The sequence below is a fragment of the Marmota monax genome, unplaced genomic scaffold (genome assembly GCF_021218885.2).
Source record: "Marmota monax isolate L192 unplaced genomic scaffold, Marmota_monax_Labrador192_F-V1.1 WCK01_AAM20220418_F8-fsc00209, whole genome shotgun sequence".
Classification (NCBI taxonomy): domain Eukaryota; kingdom Metazoa; phylum Chordata; class Mammalia; order Rodentia; family Sciuridae; genus Marmota; species Marmota monax.
Window position 1 is genome coordinate 1,531,865 of NW_026694493.1, and position 18,557 is coordinate 1,550,421.

Sequence of the window (18,557 nt, forward strand, 5' to 3'; positions counted from 1 at the left end):
TCTGCAGCTCCCTCTGCTCAGAATGTCCCCACCCTCCATCTGCCCGGTAACTCCCAGTCCTTTTCTAAACCCATCATCTGTAAACTAAAACTTCCCTTCCCAAGCTTTTTCAGAACTCTTTCAAACAGGAGGAGCCCCTTCATACCAGTGCCACCAACTTGCTGAATGATTCCAATAGCCCCCATCCGTCTTCGTTGACCCTTTTGATGGATAGTTTCTGATCCTCCCAACTGACTATTCACTCCAAAAAGACAGACTCCATGCTATCAATCCTCATTGCCTCAGATGGAGCAGGTGTTTAATAAGTCTGCCGAATTTGATTTTGTGTTCATGAAAAAAAAAAATCTGAAAAAATCACCAGGCATTCCTTATAGCAGAAACGAGTTAGACTTCTGCACATCCTGGTCAGTATTGAAGTCAACAGAATGCTAATGGAATTCAGGGGCAGCAGTACAGGTACAGAAGGCTTTTGTAAACTATCCCAACAGCCTAGTCAGGGCAGGGTGGAATTAATCAAGAGCAAAAGGAGCACCTGGCATTGCCACACAGGCCATGAAAATGTAATTAAATTGAAGATAAAGAGAATTAAAGCCTGCAATATAATATTTTAAAAAGCTGGGGCTTGTAGAAGAGGAGGTTTATTGCCAAATGCCTCCTGTGTGTTTATTTAATCAACATACCACCTAGAATAGGACCACATTAAAAGCTTTTAATAAAACAGTCATTTAGATATTAGATTTGAATTCTGGTCAGATGCTCAAGCTCTTCCGCAAATCTTTTAAAAGCAATTTCCACTTTGTAGCTTCCTGGTAACAGTAGCAACATGGATCAACATATGCTGCATTGATTTGGGGTTTCCATGGAGACTGGAAGGACACAGGGAAGGGCAGGACAGAAAGAGGCCACTTGGCCCAAAATTCTACTTTAAAAAAAATGCATCTCAGTTTCATTCCTCTGAGCATTCGCAGCCTCATTTCCTGTTCATCAGTTCGAGCATCCAGATATTTAATTTGTAATAACCCTCCTCAACTCCTCATAAGGAACATCAGAAGGGACGGAGAGAGAGGTCAGCAACTAAAGCTGGGAGCCCAGGAGGTTTGCAAAGAAAACCAGAGAAACACAGGATTTGAAATCACAAGAAGATGTCTTTGGTTCTGTCATTAACTAGCTCTGTGACACGAGTCATCCTTATTAGCTTTATGATCACCAGCTAACAAGACAAAAGCTTTGAACTTCACTTTTCTTATCTGCAAAATACAAATTAATACACCTGCCCTGTCTATTTTTCAGGGTGAATATAAGAAAAAAAATGGGAAATTATGTGGGAAATGCTTTGTAAATTCCAGAACAAAGTTCTTTATTATTATATTTGGAGATGGCCTTTTAAGTGGAATTTTGCCAATGAGCAAATATATGCACAAGAAAGATTGCTGATGTAGGTGACGGGGGACAGATCTAAGGAAAAAAGTCCAGTGGCTTTGATAGCCCCAAGTTTTATTCTCAGATCCAAAGTTTTCAGGTCTGTAACAGCAGGCAGGTTACTTGTTCTCTGTATCATTTTCATCATAGGTAAAGAGACAATAACTGTACTAATGTCATAGGCTTGTTATCTGGATTGCACTAGATGATGTAATAGGGCATTTACCACCATGTTTGGCAAGTGGCAGGTGACTCTTAAATGTGAACCATCTTCACCAGTTTTGATAACTAGGCTTACAATTGTTCCTTAGGGCACCTAAAATATTATTAGCCTTATCAGTTATATATTTTTAAACATTTTTTAGTTGTAGATGGACACAATGCCTTTATTTTATTTATTTGTTTATTTTTTTTATGTGGTGCTGGGGATTGAACCCAGTGCCTCACACAAATGAGGCAAGTGCTTTACCACTGAGCAACAACCCCAGCCCTATCAATTAAATTTTACCATCTGCAAAAGGGCATCAGAATTCCTACTACTTCCCTACTTTACATAGAGCAATTTCTTATTTGATGCCTGTTCAGCTACTTTATAAGCTGTTTGAGAAAAAAGTTCTATAGAAGTAGAATATTATTATTTAAAGATTCATTTTTTTTCCCACTTGCTCACTGGGGTGATACAGAAATGAGTAAGACATTTATGAGAATTTCCAAGCGTCCCAGTGGATGGGGTCACACAAGTTTTTGTTACCTTTCTCATTTCCTTTTATTCCTCTTGGGCCTTCATCTGTCTCCTGACCACTCACTGTAGGTTTTTCTTCTTTCTATCCTTTTTTCTTTTTTCACTATCTTTGTACTTTCCCTTCTAAGTGTGTCTGGAAAGGAATTTTAAAGTTAAACTTTGGGGACTTTGATACCTAAGCTTACAATTGTTCCTTAGAGCTCCTAAAAATAAATGGTATAGCCACATGGAGGAAGATGACACAGAATTGAGAGACACAGGATTACACCATGCTGTCTCTCAGACAATGTTCATCACTGTTTAAAAAAAGAAATCAACCAAATGCATGGACTTTATGTTGGATCCTAATTCAAATCAAAAACTATAAAAAATTGATGAAACAATCAGGAAAATTCAAACACTTTCTGATCTAATGACTGTCTTTCCCCTTGGCTCTTTAGCTGGCTCTGCCACCCCATGAATGCTGGCATTTCCCTGTCTCTAACCTGGGTTTCCTGCTCTTCTCCCCTGTCAAGCTTCCTGGGCGAGCTCACCCCGGCTCATAGACCAACCACACTGAGTTTACTGACCACATCTCCATCTCTGTTCTCTCTCCCAATCACACAGACTCCTACAGACTGGGTCACTGAACCTACTCCTCAGGTATCCCACAGGCACTGCGGATGCAAATATGTTTCTAAAAAGTAAGCATATCGTTCATAACCCTTCTTTCCCTTACCCATATTATCTGCTGTCTCCTCCCACCCCTCCTCTCCCCCACACAAACACAAACACAGAAGTGGCTTCCACTGAAATTGCCGTTATCAGTTTCTGATACCACCATCCGCTGAGTAATTCATGCCAGAAATAGAGAAGTAATTAGAAGCGACTTCTTTTCTCCAATCTCCTATCCTTCACCAACAACCAAACCATGCTAATTGCCTCTCTTTCACAACGTTCAAATCTGTCTCTTCCCCTGCCTCCTCACTACCACTGTCCTGGTTCATGTCCTCATGGTGCTGATTCAGGGTGTCTGGCTCATGTCCTCACAGTATCTGGTCTCTGTGATCCAGCCTATGTCCTTAAATTTAGTTCCATTCTGCAGCCATAATCACTAGTTTAAATATCAAATATGACTGTGTTCTGACACCCTGTAAGGCCCCCTAGCCTAAGCATGAAGTTCAAGCTTAATAAAGATCCTGATACATAAACTGCCTGAGGTCTAGGTCCTGCCTCCCTTGAGAGTCACCCACCCTTCCACTGGCTTGGGCTTCAGACTCCAAAACTCCACATTGTATACAGTCTTAGGCACATCTCACAGGGCTCCTTTACTCCGTTCCCTCTGCCTAGAATGCCCTTGACGTGATGAACGCCTACAGGTCCCTCACGCTGCGCTTAAAGACCTCTCCTCCAAGGAACCTCCCCAGAACACCCCAGTGTGGAATGGGCCCTCTGTGTACCTGTGGCTCCTCGAATACCACTCTACCTCAACACCTGGCACAGGTAGATGCCCACAATTGTCTTTTCCTAACCCAACCATAAGTTCATCAAGGGCACAGGAAGTCAACTCATTCGTTCAACTCACATTTAAGCCTCTCTATGTGTCAAGTAATATTCCAGGCAGGGGTGCGTTACGTACATTCCATACACGGGTCAAGTCTGTATTCTTCATCTCTGCATCTCCAAATCTTAGCAGAGTGTCAGACACTTGGAGATAATCCATAAGTGCTTGCTGAACTGACCAGAATCGGTCACTGTAAACAAGTGAGACTAAGTTTGGGTTTGAAGCAGAAGGCTGGCCCAGCAGGGCAGCTTGGGTGTCATAGAAATGGCACCACCTCCAGGGTGGACAGCTCAGGCTCAGGCTCCAACACTGCCCCTTCCTGATAGGCTCACCTTAACTTAGGACCTTGCTTTCTCAACTCTGAAATCAGAATCACTAAGGCCATACCAACTTCCAGTATCACTGTGTAAAAATTCACAGAGACAGAGAAGCAAATATGGGTTGCAAATCATTCAGCCTTATGAAAACATGAAGTCCACATGGAGAGCCTCAGAATCAGAGAGGGCAGAAACCCAACCCCAAAAGGGAGTGGAGGTGGAGGCCGCAGTGGGGGAGGGCAGTGGGGGAGGGCAGTGAGGCTGGGCATGGGGAAGCAGGAGAACCTGGCTTCAAAGCCTTGGGGCTGAGATATAAGGGGGAGGCACTAGCACAACTGAAATGTGGCTCCCTCTCCCTCTCTCTCAGTGCCAGGGTGCTGGTTATCAATCTCTTCCCGTCTTAGGCAGTAACAAAAGCTTTACCATTAGCCATCAGGGTCCACAGCTGTGGGCAGAAAGCGGCTTCAGCACTCTCCCCCTCCTCTGAATATAAAATAAGCTCTTTCTAATCCTCCATTTTTAATGACTTCAGGCGACGGCTTTCATGTCCTTCCAGCTCATTCTAGCCAGCCGCCTAACTCAGGAAAATCCACAGCCATCCGACCCAAGAATGGGGTTTAACTGCGGCAATGGCAGCAGGAAATAGTGCTGCACAGACGGGGACCCTGGGGACAGTCTCCCGCTGGAATCTGCTCCTAAATTCACAGAGCCCTCTGGGAAATGAGAGCTCTCAGTGAGACGCCTTGCTTTCGGGCATGTGCCGGTTGCACTTGAACGTCTGCACTGGGGGCGGGAGGAGGGACGAGGGCTGTGTGGGTGCTCTCTGATGCACAGAGATGCTGAGCAAATTCTCCCTGACACTTTTCCTTGACAGACAAGGCCCTGGTAGGAATCTAACTTAAGCCACTCAGCTTCTCTGAGACCCTCTTCTGCAGAGGACCTGTAATTGAAGAATTCAAAAGCCTTTCGGAAACTGCATGCGGAGAACACTGACCAAGGTCCTGGGGAGAATGCTGATATTCCTGGACGGTGGGATATCCTGATCTACAAGTCACAGAGGGGAAGCAAAGGAGCATCGCCAGCACCTAGAGATGTAGGTATTCAGACAAAGAGGAAATGAGAGAGCACGAAACACAGTACCTGGGATGGAATTGACAGAATAAATGTTCCATGCCAAAAAGTCACCATGTAAAATCAGGGTTATGTTTGCATGGCTCAGCCACAACTTATAAACTGCTTTCACTTCTGCTGAATGTGATCAAGAATTTTAGCCTCCTTGAGCCTCAGTTTATTTCAGGAAGTTGGGAGGATTCAACAACATAACGTAGGGAAAGTGCCCAGAAAGCACATCCTGACCATGGGCGGCTGTTATTGCTCCTTTTGTTGAACCTCACAAAAAACTTTGCAAGGAAGTGGGACATTGTAATTGCTCTCATTTTCCAGATGACCAAAGTGAAGCTGCTCAGTGATCCTAAGTGAAGGGTCCCGGGTAATTCAATGAAAGGTCCTAGGAAGTCTCGAACCCAAGACCTCCAGTGCTTTTTCTACCCCACCAGCATCTCTGAGTGTTTATTGCTGTTGCTGCTGCTGCTGCTATGCTGACCCATCACCGAGATTCACACTTGGAGGGGTTTTCTTAATGCAAGGATAATGGATTTGGCTCAGCCATCCATCCACACTCTCACTTAGTCCCCTGGGAGTACCTGGCATTTGTGACATGCTATTGTGCCTAAAGAACTACGTTCTCCAGGTCAGAGTTCACTGACCTCTGGGAGAAAGACCACAGCCTCATTAGCAGGTTTAATTCAACCAGACAGAGAATATGAGCAAGTTTCCAGGCCCCTTTTATGTTAGGAACTAAAGGAAATTAAAACAAAGAAGAAGAAGAAGAAAGAAAAAGCTAAAGGGATCTTATACCCAGGGGCAGCTCATCTTGATCAACTTGACCGTGGTGAGATGCAGGCCATATTACACTCTACTCCCACCGGCCCATCCAGCCCTAACACACGCTTCTTCCAGGAAACCTACTGTAAGGATGAGCACAGAGCAAACAATTAATAACAGCCACATTACTGGAAGGATTGCTATCATTCCCAGCATAACACCGCTGTGCGTGTTCAGAGTGTCTAACTTTCCCCTGCACTGATATGACCTCTCAAATATGGTTATCTCACTCTCACTTCCAATCCCTTCCTCCATCCTCGGAAAACCTTGAAGTTCCCTAAATCTATAGGAACGAGTGATCCAAAATTAACCCAGATTGAGGAATGGGTTAAGCTTTCCTTCATTATTTCAGCAGAAGGGAAGCACCCCAAGGCTAGAACCTATGAGTACCTTAAAGCCAGGTTTTCAGTTCATGGTCAAATAGTGGTTTTCTGTGGAGTAGTCCTAACAAAAGCAAGAGCCACCCCTCTCCTCCACATTCCAAAAGAAATCACTATCTAGACATGCCAGGGACCCGTCGCCTTCTGGAGGTAGTAACTTTGCCCCCAACCTGCTCCTTAGAAATTGGTGACCTCTGATATATTTTAATCTCCCTCCAGCTCATTGTGATTGTGAGTCCCTCTGCACTGGAATGTGTCATTAGTGTTAGTCACCGGGAGCACTGGAGACCTGCACGCTGACGGGAGACAGATGCTGTGTGCAGCAGGCTGTTGTGCAGGGGACCCGTTCAAAACAACAGAAAAGAACATGAATGAAACTGAAAATAAGGAGACCCAGTCACAGTCCAGATATCAGCCTACAATACTTTTCAGAGCCCCCTAAGAGTAGAAATAGGATTCCTTTCAACCAGAAAGCAAGTTTCAGGGGACCAAGGAGTTGGAGTTGAGGAGAATAGGAAAAAAAAAAATTTTTTAAAGAGCTTGCAGCTTAGCACCAACTACTAGGAAGAAAACATATTCCTGCTCCCTTGCTCTGGACACGAGTGCCAGGCTTACCAGCCTGGAAGATCCCTATTGAGGGATAAATTGGGACCGTGTCAGGGGAACAGTGCCTCTGGTGCTCCCAGGTATCCTGCACCTCCTGGCTCACGGACTGCTCAGGGACCCACCAGGCCCTGCTGGGAGCAGCTGCTCTCTTACCTGTCTGGTGGTGGGCAGCACAGCTGGGAAGATGTGGCTGGTGTGGGCCCCAGCTGGGCATGCCTCGATGAGGCCCTGAGTGACAGAGTCGGTCACTTCCTGGGACATGGGAGAGGGTGGCAGAGGATGGCCTGCTGCCCCACAGCCCCCTAGAAGAGCTGCTCCAACATGCTGCTCCGACTGGCTCTTCTCGCCAGGCTTTGCATCTCATGAAAAGGGAAGAGTGAGCGAGCGGCAGGGAAGGGGTGGGGAGGGGAGGGAGGGGAGGGAGGGGAGGGGGCACTCTGACAGATGATGCGCACTGCCACGCAGTCGGGGGAGGACCGCAGGCTCCAGCAGGATGGCACTGCCTGTGTGGCTCTCCTGCTGACAGCTCGCTCACGGGCAGCTTCCTCCAAGGGGCCAGGGGCTCTCTGGCATTCAGTGAGAGGCAGAGCGAAAGGGGGTGGCAGACGACAGAGGTGGGGGCCAGAGATCACCTGGGGCACAAGGAGGCGAGGCAGGGTAACCGGCATGGGGGAGAAATGGTGACCTGCTTTTGCTCAAAATCAGACCAGGGCAGAGCGTCTGCTTTATGAGATGGAAATGAGGAAAAGACAAAGCCCCACATTCCTCGCCTGGCTTCGTGGTTTTCTCTGCCTCCTGGACCCACCAAAGCCACTTTGACTTAAGACTTGGATGGCCAAGAAATTTACATCTAGCACAGCTCCAACTTTCTCAAAGAGGAGGAAAAATGAGATACAGATGAGTGTCCTGCAGGAAACATTCCCTGTCATTTTTCACCCTCTGTTGGAGCAAGCCTGAGCACCTGCTCTGCCACCTGCCCAGCCTGTGACTGGGGAGTCATTGTGGTGGCAAGAACAGGTAGCAAGAGAGAGGATCAGGAGGGGATGGAGAGAGTGCGCCAGGTGACACTCCTGTCTGTCAAATTCTATTTGGATGGAACAGAACCTTCTAGACAGTTTGGACCCATGCCAGGTGTCACTTTCCAGTGCAAGGGATGACCCTTGCCATCCATTCTAGAATCTGCATGCAGCAAGTTTTTTGCCCAGGCCCAGGGCTGAGAGTCACCAGCTCTATTTACAGCCACAGTCAGAGATAGATTCTGACAAGGAAATAAATAAACAAACAGTGGAAGCCCGAGAAGACCAGAGGGAGCTGCAGCTGGGGACTCTCATCTAACACAGCTCATGAAGGGCCTTCTCTGGAGGGAGGGGACAGGATGCAGAGGGAGCAAAGAACAGAACGAGGCTGCTGCAGATTTCTAGGGAACCCACTACAAGCTGGTTCTCTTCAGTCGGGCTCATCTCCAGAGATCTGCCTGGCGCTGACCTAGGAGATGACCTCTCAGGGATGGCTACAGCAGGATGCTGCCTCCCTGGACTCTCATGTCACTGCCCAAAACACTGCACCAGTTCAACCAAGTCAGGTCAATATAGCAAAGAACTGAGGGGGATGCAGAGGCAACCAAGGCTTCCTCGCCAGGTCAGGTGACCCAGAATGGAGATGAAGATAATCATCCTCAACTCCAGGCACTGGGACTGACTTAGATTCTCAAACTCACGCAGCATAAGAATCCTCGCCTGTTAAAACACAAATGGTGGCCACCCCCTCAGAGATTCCAATCCCGTCAGCCTAAGGTAGGGTCTGAGAATTTGCGTTTCGAAAAGACTCACCGTGATGCTAACGTTGCTGGGCTCAGATTTGCACTTGACAACTACAGGCTTAGAGTACTGCATCTTGGATTTTCACAACATGACACGTGCCAAAAATAATTTCTATCTGGAATGCTAGAATCAAGGAAGCCCAGGGTGCTGCCAGGCTGCCCAAAGGCTGAGGGAAGAAATATCTCAGCATACAGAAGTATATGTTAAGCAAATGCATAGGGAAGGTTTGGCTCACAGGAATGGGAAAAAAAGGGGGTCAAATAGCAAAATTTAAGAGGATAAATCAGCTGTCAGAGCAATAAAAATGGATTTTGCTTTCAAGAAGAGGAACTCTTTCATCTTTCTATCTCCAGCACCAAATAAAGTATCCAGCATGTACAAGGACATGATGGTTGTTAGAATAAACTGAATCGAGAAGTTAGATCAGAAAAGGGCTTAGCTTGAAGGGAGAACACTATCAAGGTTAAGCTGTTTTTGGAGAGTGAAGCAGGAGAAATTGTTGCCTGCGGAAACTACCAACTGGACCAATATCCTCCAAAAAACTGCAGAAATAAGGAAGAAAGAAATCCATGTTTGAAAAAGCAGACACTTTAAAAAAAAAAAAAAAAAAACCTATCCCTGGCCAAGAAATTCCACCATTTCATTAGCAAAGAGAGACAGGAAGAAATTGCAGACCAAATTATCGTCTGTGGTACATTTACACAGACTCACAATAAGCGTTTTCTAGTTGTTATATACTGTCTTCTGTAGATGTGAGGTTTGGAGACCTTCTACTATTGTGTAAATCCCTTTATTAATTCACTGCCAATTTTCTGTTATAATATTGATCCTTTTCTAGGATGGGAAGACTTAAGTATTAAGAGGGAGACATTAAAGAGGTTAGATATTTGTGTGGGTTTTTTTTTTTAATTGAAATGAATCTCCCAATCAATTGTAAGCTATTTGAGGGCAAAACTGCCAGTATCCACACAGTAGATAATCACTCCCACCCCCTCAGCCCCCCCAAAATCCTTTATTTTTAAGGGAGAGAGGATGAGGGGAGAAGTGGAAAGGAAGGGAGGGAAAATCAAAGAAGGAGGCAGAGTATAAAGGATTTGGGGAGCAGGGGCACAGTTAGAGGGTGTGGTCAGCAGATTAATGGCCCTCAAAAATGTCCACATCCCAATTCCTGGAAACTGTGACATGTTCCTTACATGGCAAAAGAGACTTTGCAGATGTGACTAAGATGGGAACGTTACCCTGGATTGTCTGGCCCACTCCAACAACACACATCCTTAAAAATGGAAGAGGAAGTCAGAGATAAGACCCAAAAGAAAAGCCAGCGAGATTCCCAGCAGGAGAGGCATTCCGCCTGTGGTGGCTGGCTGAGAAGCGGAGGAGGAAAGAGAGCCAAGGGACACAGTGGCCACCAGACGCTGGGAACCAGCTCAGGTGACGTCCACCAAGGACCCAGGAAGACCGTCCTGCAATCATAGGCACTGGATGCAGCTCAACAACCCAAAGAACGAGAAGTAGATCCTTCCTGAGTTTCCGGAAGGAACAGCCCAGCCTCCAGGCTGAAAGCTAAGTCTGTGTCATCCATTGAGAAGTCACTGCCTAGGCAGTAACTGCTGCAGCAGCAACAGAAAACTAAGACAGGCCATTCTTGGCTTTAGGAAGGGCATGTCTGCATTTAGACAGAAGCAGAAAGCAAAAGATGGTGGATATTAATAACAATATGGAGATATACAGGACTCTTGAGAACCAAAATTAGAAATTAAATGGCCTCTGACTTTCAGTGAAACGTAAGGGCTGAATATCTCCCCAAAAGTAGTCTCTCTCCCCCTCTTGTGCACTCTCTCTCCCTCTCTCTCTCTCCACACACACATGCACATGCATGTCCTACAAGTGAGTTTCTGAGTTCATTTCAAGCATATCTTAACTTACATGTTTATCTCTCTAGATTATTTAGCCAATTTTGAGGATGCCACGTTACAGCATGTTTTGGCAAGCTATAGTAGGTCATGTAAACATACATTATCATAGGTTAAGGCATACTGTGGTATTAAATATTGTCACATTTAATGCCATATTATGTTGTGCTACCTGATGCCATGGCATGTTAGGTATGTGATAATATGTTATGGGTGTTATACTGTGCCATCTTAGGATATATTACGTATATTATCACATGCTGTGGTACGTGATAGCATATTACCTACTACGTGTTGTGGTGTGTTATCTTGTGTTTTAGTATGCTGTCATGTGTATGGTATGTTGAAGTATGGCATGGTATAGTATGACATGGCATGGTCTGACATGTTCCCATATATAGTGAATATCATTGTAGGTGACAGTACATCATGGCCTCTTGTGGTGTGTTATTTGTTATGATAATATTCAGGCTGTTGTGTGTATAATGGTATGTTGCAACACATTATGGTTTGTTATCATATGTTATAGTATGCTATCTTTTACATGACAAGGGTGTTAGTTTCTGTTATGGCATGTTATAGTGTGTTATCATGTAATATAGCATGCTATTATGTGGTGTGTTATGACATATGTAATGGTATGCTGTTATGTACATAGTGTCTTAAGCTATATTGTGGCATGGTGTGTTTTTGTGTGTCGTTGCATGCCACAGTATTTTCATTGTTATGGTATATTATGCTACTTTGCAGTGTGTTAACATGTTGTCATGGGTATGGCATCTCATGGTGAGTCACGTCACACTATGGCATGTAATGGTGTGTCATGTTTTATGTCATGGCATGTTACAGTTGTTGTGATTTATATGTTATGGCTTTCTATGACATGCTATCTTATATTATGTCATGTTGTGTTATTTTATCTTTTATGGTATGTTATTGTATATTTGTTTATCTTAAGTTATGACCTGTCATGGCATGTCACTGTATGCTATGTATACCATAGTATGTTATCATACATTATGGGTTGTTACGGCATGCTATCATATATCAGATGTTAACCATCTCAGATGTTTAAAATATGTATCAGTTCCTAGCTCTGTCTCTGTGAGCAAATTGTTTTACTTCCTGGGGCCTCCATCCTTCTTCTGTAAAATGACAGGGCTAGACTAGGTTATCTACATATTTGTTTTCAGTTTCTGTAATTCTGTGCTCCATTTCTCCTCATGACCTTTCTGAGGTAAATTGTTACAACAGGACAAAAGAAGCAGAGTGACTGATAAGATGTAATGCGATTATGAACAGGTATGGTAAATCGTTGATGTCATTATCCTTAATTTGTTCTCGATTCTCTGTACTCATGCCCTTGGGTACTCTCACGTGACGCTCTGAGGTCAGTGGGCAATAACAATGGAGGCTTGAAAAGTTTACGTATAAACTGAGGCTTGCTGCCTCTTGCTTCACCTGGAATCCTCAAGCTTCCACTTGAAGAAGCCTGCAGTGGCTCACTGGACGGTTAGAAACGTGATCCAGTCACCACTATTGTACCAGCCAACAGCCAGTCACCTGCCAGATGTGAGTGAGGTCACACTAGATAACAGAGCCACCAGCCGATCCAGCAGCTGGCTGTTGACACTTGAGTGAGGCTAACCAAGATTAGCTAAACCTGCCCAAACCAGAAGGCGGGTCCAAATGACTCATGTAATTTTTTAGCATGAAGTTTTAGCATGCTTTGTTACACAGCAAAAGCTCACCGATATGTCATGGAGCAGCCCAAAGTTGAGCTCCAGTCCCTGAATACCAGCCATTTTAAATGTACCCATCCCAACCTCATTTCTGATATTAAAGCAAAACTGACAGAGGAAAGTAAATGGAATCTGGGCTGTATTAGAAAATTCATTTGTGTTCATGCCCTCTGAAACTTTGGCCAATGCTTTTCTTCCTCAGAGTGATTATTTTTTATCTTAAATATAGTGTGTATTAACTTTCTCACCTATCATGACATTCCATTTAGATTGTGGCTCAGTGGCAGAGTGCTCGCCTGGCAAGTATGAGGCACTGGGTTCACTCCTCAGCACCATATAAAATAAATAAATAAATAAAATGGAGGTATTATGTCCATCAACTAAAATAAATATATATATATATATATAATATAAATAAATATATATGTGTACATATGTGTGGATATAGATATAGACATAGATATAAAAGTAGCTTTGGGAGATAATTCTGAGCCATACATTTTTCCCAAATATCTAGTCTTCCCCAAAGGCAGTGCCTACTGTTAGAGAGGAGTCATCTTTTCTTATCCTTCCAATGCTACAGTAAGTAGCCTTTCGGTGACATCCAGATCTGTGTGAATCACCGCCTAGTGACATTTCTTTTTAGTTCCTACTCAGGAATCACAGAATAATCAACCTTTTATTTTTCCAAATAAGATCATTTAAAAATGCCTATCTGCTCTCATCATCATTTTATAAAAGATAATCTTAATTCCAAAAATTCCAAGACACGATTTCAGGATAAATCATAATTCTTCACTCAAACACATAGTTAACCTTGTGTCCACCCCTAGGCACATAACGGTTGCTATGGAGACATATACACCCACATATACATGAACATGCCCAGGGAGGTGCACACGCACACATACTGTATCGTGCTAACGTTTTTTTCTCTCATTTTTCTGTGGCCAATGATTAGTTTATCTTTGGCACCTATAGATGGACTTGACCTGGGAACCACTGGCCTAGGACACCTGGAATACCAAAAGACCACAATCAGAAATTCTGCTTGATGAGAACACCTGAGGAATATCTTAGCATTCCCACATTCCACTACAAAGGTTAATCCTTTCTCTTTTGTGTATGATTGGTGCATTATAGTTGTGCCTAATGGTGGATTCCTTGTTACATATTTGTACATATCTACCATAAAACATAATTTGGCCAATATCATTCTCCAGGATTTCCCCTTTTCTGCCCCCCTCCCTTTCCCTGGTCTCTTTCCTCTATTCTACTGTTCTCCCTTCGATTTTAATGAGACACACACACACACACACACACACACACACACCTTTCTTTTCCTTTTTCCTCTTTGTCTCCCACATATTAGAGGAAATATAAAACTCTTGACTTTCTGAGTTTGGCTTGTTTCACTCATCTAATGTTCTTAACTTCATTCTTCTTTATGGCTGAATAAAACCCCATTGTGTACATATTCCACATTTTCTTTATCCATTCATCTATTGATGGACACCTAGGCTGGTTCCATAGTTTGGCTATTGTAATCTGTGCTGCTATCAACATGGGTACACACATATCACTGTAGTATGCTGATTTTAATTATTTAGAATAAATACCAAAGAATGGTAGAGCTGGGTCATAGGGTGGCTGCATTCCTAGTCTTTTGAGCCACCTCCATACTGATTTTTATAGTGGTTGTGCTAATTTACAATCTCATCAACAGTGTAAGAGTGTTCCTTTTCTTCCACATCCTCTCCAGCATTTATTATTGTTTGTATTCTTTTTTATTTTAATTTGTTATATATGACAGCAGAATGAATTTCAATTTATAGTACACATATAGAGCACAATATTTTCATGTCTCTGGTTGTACACAAAGTAAAGTCACACCATTTGTGTCTTCATACATGTACTTAGGGTAATGATGTCCATCTCATTCCACCATCTTTCCTACCCCCATTCCCCCCTCCCTTCCCCTTCCTCCCCTTTGCCCTATCTATAGTTCATCAAATCCTCCCATGCCCCTCCCCAACCACTTTATGAATCAGCATCCTTAAATCAGAGAAAACATTCGGAATTTGGTGTTTGGGGATTGGCTTATTTCACTTAGCATTATATTCTACAACTCCAACCATTCCCTGGCAAATGCCGTAATTTCACTCGTCTTTAAAGCTGAGTAATATTCCATTGAGTATATATATCACATTTTCTTTATCCATCATCTATTGAAGGGTACCTATGTTGGTTCCATAGTCTAGCTATTGTGAATTGAGCTGCTCTAAACATTGATGTGGATGCATCACTATAGTATGCTGATTTTAAGTCCTTGGGTACAAACCAAGGAATGGGATAGCTGGGTCAAATGGTGGTTCCATCCCCAGCTTTCTAAGGGAAATACCAATGTCATTGATATTTTGTGGGTGTTGCAGAATATGTATACTGCTTTTGGTACTATATCCATACTGCTTTCCATATTGGCTACACCAATTTGCAGTCCCACCAGCAATGTATAAGTGTGCCTTTTTCTCCATGTCCTCGCCAACACTTATTATTGTTTGTATTCTTGATGGCTGCTATTCTAACTGAAATGAGATAAAATCTCAGTGTAGTATTGATTTTCATTTTCCTAATTGTTAACAGTGTTGAACATTTTTTCGTGTATATGTTGATCATTTGCATTTCTTCTTTTAAGATGTGTCTGTCTAGTTCATTTTTTCTTTTATTTATTGTGGGTTTTTGTTTTTTTTTTTTTTTTTTGGTGTTAAGTTTTTTGAGTTCTTTGTATATTCTGGTAATTAATCCTCTATCAGATAAGGATTAACTAGCAAAAATTTTCTCCCATTCTGTAGTTTCTATTTTCACATTCCTAATTTTCCCCTTTGCTGTGAAGAAGCTATTTAATACGATGCGATCCCACTTATTAACTCTTGGCATTATTTCCTAAACCTTAATGGTCCTAATGAGAAAGTAATTGCTATGTCTTTATGTTAGAATATTGATCATACATTTTCTTCTAAGAGTTCCATGAGTTTGGGTCTAATTCCTAGGTCTTTGATCCATTTTGAATTGACTTCTGTGCAAGGTTAGAGATAAGGGTTTAATCTTATTCTTCTACTTATGGATAACCAATTTTCCTAACACAATACATTTAAAAGGATATTTTTTCTCCAGTGTATGTTTTGGGAACCTTTTCCAAGTATCAGATGACTGCATCTGTGTGTGTTTGTCTCTGGTCTTCTACTCTGCACCATTGGTCTGCATATATGTTTTCATGACAGTACCATGCAGTTTTTGTTTCTATAGTTATGTACTATAATTTCAAGTCAGGTATTATGATGGCTTCAGCATTGTTTTTGTGTGTGTGTGTGGCTTAAAATTGCTTTAGCTATTGTGGTTCTTTCATTCTTCCAGATGAATTTTAGGATTATTTTTTCCTAGTTCTGTGAAGAATGTCATTGGTATTTTAAGGGGATTGCATTGAATATGTATGTATACTGCTTTTGGTACTATGTTCATTTTTAACAATATTAATTCTGCTTATCCATGAACATGGAAGGTCTTTCCATTGTCTGTGTCTTCTTCAATTTCTTTCTTCAATGTTCTATAATTTTTAATTTTAGAAGTCTTTCACTTTCTTGGTTAGATTTATTCATTTGTTTCTTTGAGGCTATTGTGAATATGATTAGGTTTTTTATTTCTTTATTTATGTATGGTGTATAGAAAACATTAATTTTTGCTACTCCAGTGAATTTGTTTATTATCTCTAGGAGTCTTTTGGTGGAGCTTTTTGGATCTTGTAAGTATAGGATCATGTCATCTGCTAATAGTGATAATTTGACTTCTTCCTTTCCTATTGTTATCCCTTTTATTTCCTTGCCTTGCCTAATTGCTCTGGCTAGGATTTCTAGTACTACATTGAATAGGAGTGATGACACTGACATCCTTGTCTTGTTCTAAATTTAAAGGAGCTGCTTTCAGTTTTTCCCCATTCACTATGATGTTGGACTTGAGTCTGTCATATACAGCCATTATGGTGTTGAAGTAGGTTCCTTCTATCTGTATTTTTTTTTCAGAATTTTTATCATAAATGGTTGCTGAATTTAGTCAAAGGCTTTCTTTGCATCTATTGAAATAACCATGATGTTTGTCTTTAATTCTACTTATGTGTTGAATTACATTTATTTATTTGCCTATATTAAACCCTCCTTGCATCCCTGGGATAAAAGCAACTTGGCCATAATGTATAATCCTCCCATACAATGTGAAAATATTTTGTTAATATTTTATTAACATTTTTTTCTAAGTTCATCAGAGATATTGGTCCATAATTTCTTTCCGTGATGTATCCCCGTCTGGTTTTAGTATGAGTGTGAGACTGGCTTCATGGAATAAATTTGGAAGTGATCCATTCCTTTCTTTTTCATGAAATAATTTGAAGAGCACAGACATTAGTTCTTTTTAAAGGTCTGATAGAATTCAGCTGAGATTTGTCTGTTCATAGCCTTTTCTTTGTTGGAAGACTTTTTATTACTGCTTCTATCTCATTGCTAGTTATATCTATTTATGTTCCCATGTCCTCTTGATTTGATTTGGCAGGTCATGTGTGTCTATAAAGGTATCCATTTCTTAAGGGTTTTTCAATTTTTAGAGTTTCAGTTTTCAAAATATTCCCTAATGATCCTCTGGATTTCTGTGATGTCTGCAGTTATTTCTCCTTTTTGATTTCTGATTTTATTAATTTTTCTGTTTTCTTTTTCTTTTGATTAGTTTGAATAAGAGTTTATGAATCTTGTTTATCTTTGCCAAAAATCAGCTCTTTGTTTCATTAATCCTTTGTATTTTTTATACTCAATTTCATTGATTTCAGCCCTGATCTTAGGTATTTTCTTTCTTCTACTGGTTTTGGAATTGGTTGGTTTTTGTTTTTCAAAGGCCTTAAAATGTCTCATTAGTTTATTTATTTGGGGGTCTTTCTGATCTGTTTATATAGGTACTCAGAGCTATAAGCTTTCCTCCTAGGACTGCTTTCATAGGGTCACAGAGGTTCTGATATGTAGTATCACAAAGCTTGTTTGATTATAAGAATTTTTAAATTTTTCCCCCAGTTTCTTCTATTGCCCATTTATCTTTCAAAAGTGTATTATTCAGTCTCTATGTGTTTATATAATTTCTGTAGGGGTTTTTTGTTGTTGTTGTTGGTGGTGGTGGTGGTGGTTTCTAATTTCATTTCATATGATCAAATAAGATGCAAGAAATTATATTAATTTTTTTGGCTAGGAGTTGCTTTGTGGCCTAAAATATAGTCAATTTGGATAAGGGTCCATGGGCAGCTAAGAAGAAAGTGTATGCAGATATTATTGGATAAAATATTCTTTAGATGTCTGATAAGCCCATTTGATTTGTAATATTTTTTAGGTCTGAAGAGTCTTTACTGAGTTTATGTCTGGAGGACCTATTTGTTAATGACAGAGGTGTGTTGAAATCCCCCAGTATTATTGTACTAGGATCTATCTGAGGCTTTCATTTTAGTAGTGCCTGTTTTATGTAATTAGTGCACCAACATTTGGAGCATAAATACTTACTATTGTTATACCTTCTCGTCAGATTGTTCCCTTTATTACTATGAAGTGTCCTTCTTTGTCTCTGATGATTAATTATGGCTTAAACTATGCTTTGTCAAATACAAAAGTAACTATCTCTACTTGATTTCATGCTCTATTCACATAGTATATCAATTTTCATCCTTTCACTTTTCTAAGACTGTCTTTGCCTATAAACTAAGACTCTTATAAACCACAGATGATTGGTCTTTTTTTAAAATCCATTCTGCCAGCTTATATTGTTTAATTGAAGAGTTGAAGTCATTTACACTCAATGATATTATAGAGAGATGTTTATTAATTCCTGCCATTTTGATTTACTTCTAATGTTTAATTTGGTCCTGTTCCTCATTTGCTCACTCTCTCTTCAGATAACATTTGTCCATTTGTGAGCTCTGGGTTTTTTATTTTGTTTTGTTTTGTTTTTGTTTGTTTGTTTTATTTCTTCTGTATGAGATACTTCTTTAAGTCTTCTCTGTAGTGCCAGCTTAGTAGTCATGAATTCTTTTAGTTTTTGCTTATCTTGGA

At 41.4% G+C, this 18,557-nt stretch overlaps 1 protein-coding gene across 3 annotated transcripts in view; it reads right to left on the reverse strand.

Annotated features, from left to right (window-relative positions):
- Positions 1 to 7,310, reverse strand: part of Rgs8 (regulator of G protein signaling 8) — a 39,757-nt gene extending 32,447 nt beyond the window's left edge. For 2 of the 3 annotated variants that reach the window (XM_058571380.1, XM_058571378.1), the window contains exon 1: positions 7,105 to 7,310. In XM_058571380.1, coding sequence (XP_058427363.1) covers positions 7,105 to 7,212 — 108 coding nt within the window. In that variant the 5' untranslated portion in view covers positions 7,213 to 7,310. The remainder of the gene's footprint in view (positions 1 to 7,104) is intronic. The other variant, XM_058571381.1, reaches the window with a different exon arrangement.
- Between the last annotated feature and the right edge of the window lie 11,247 nt (positions 7,311 to 18,557).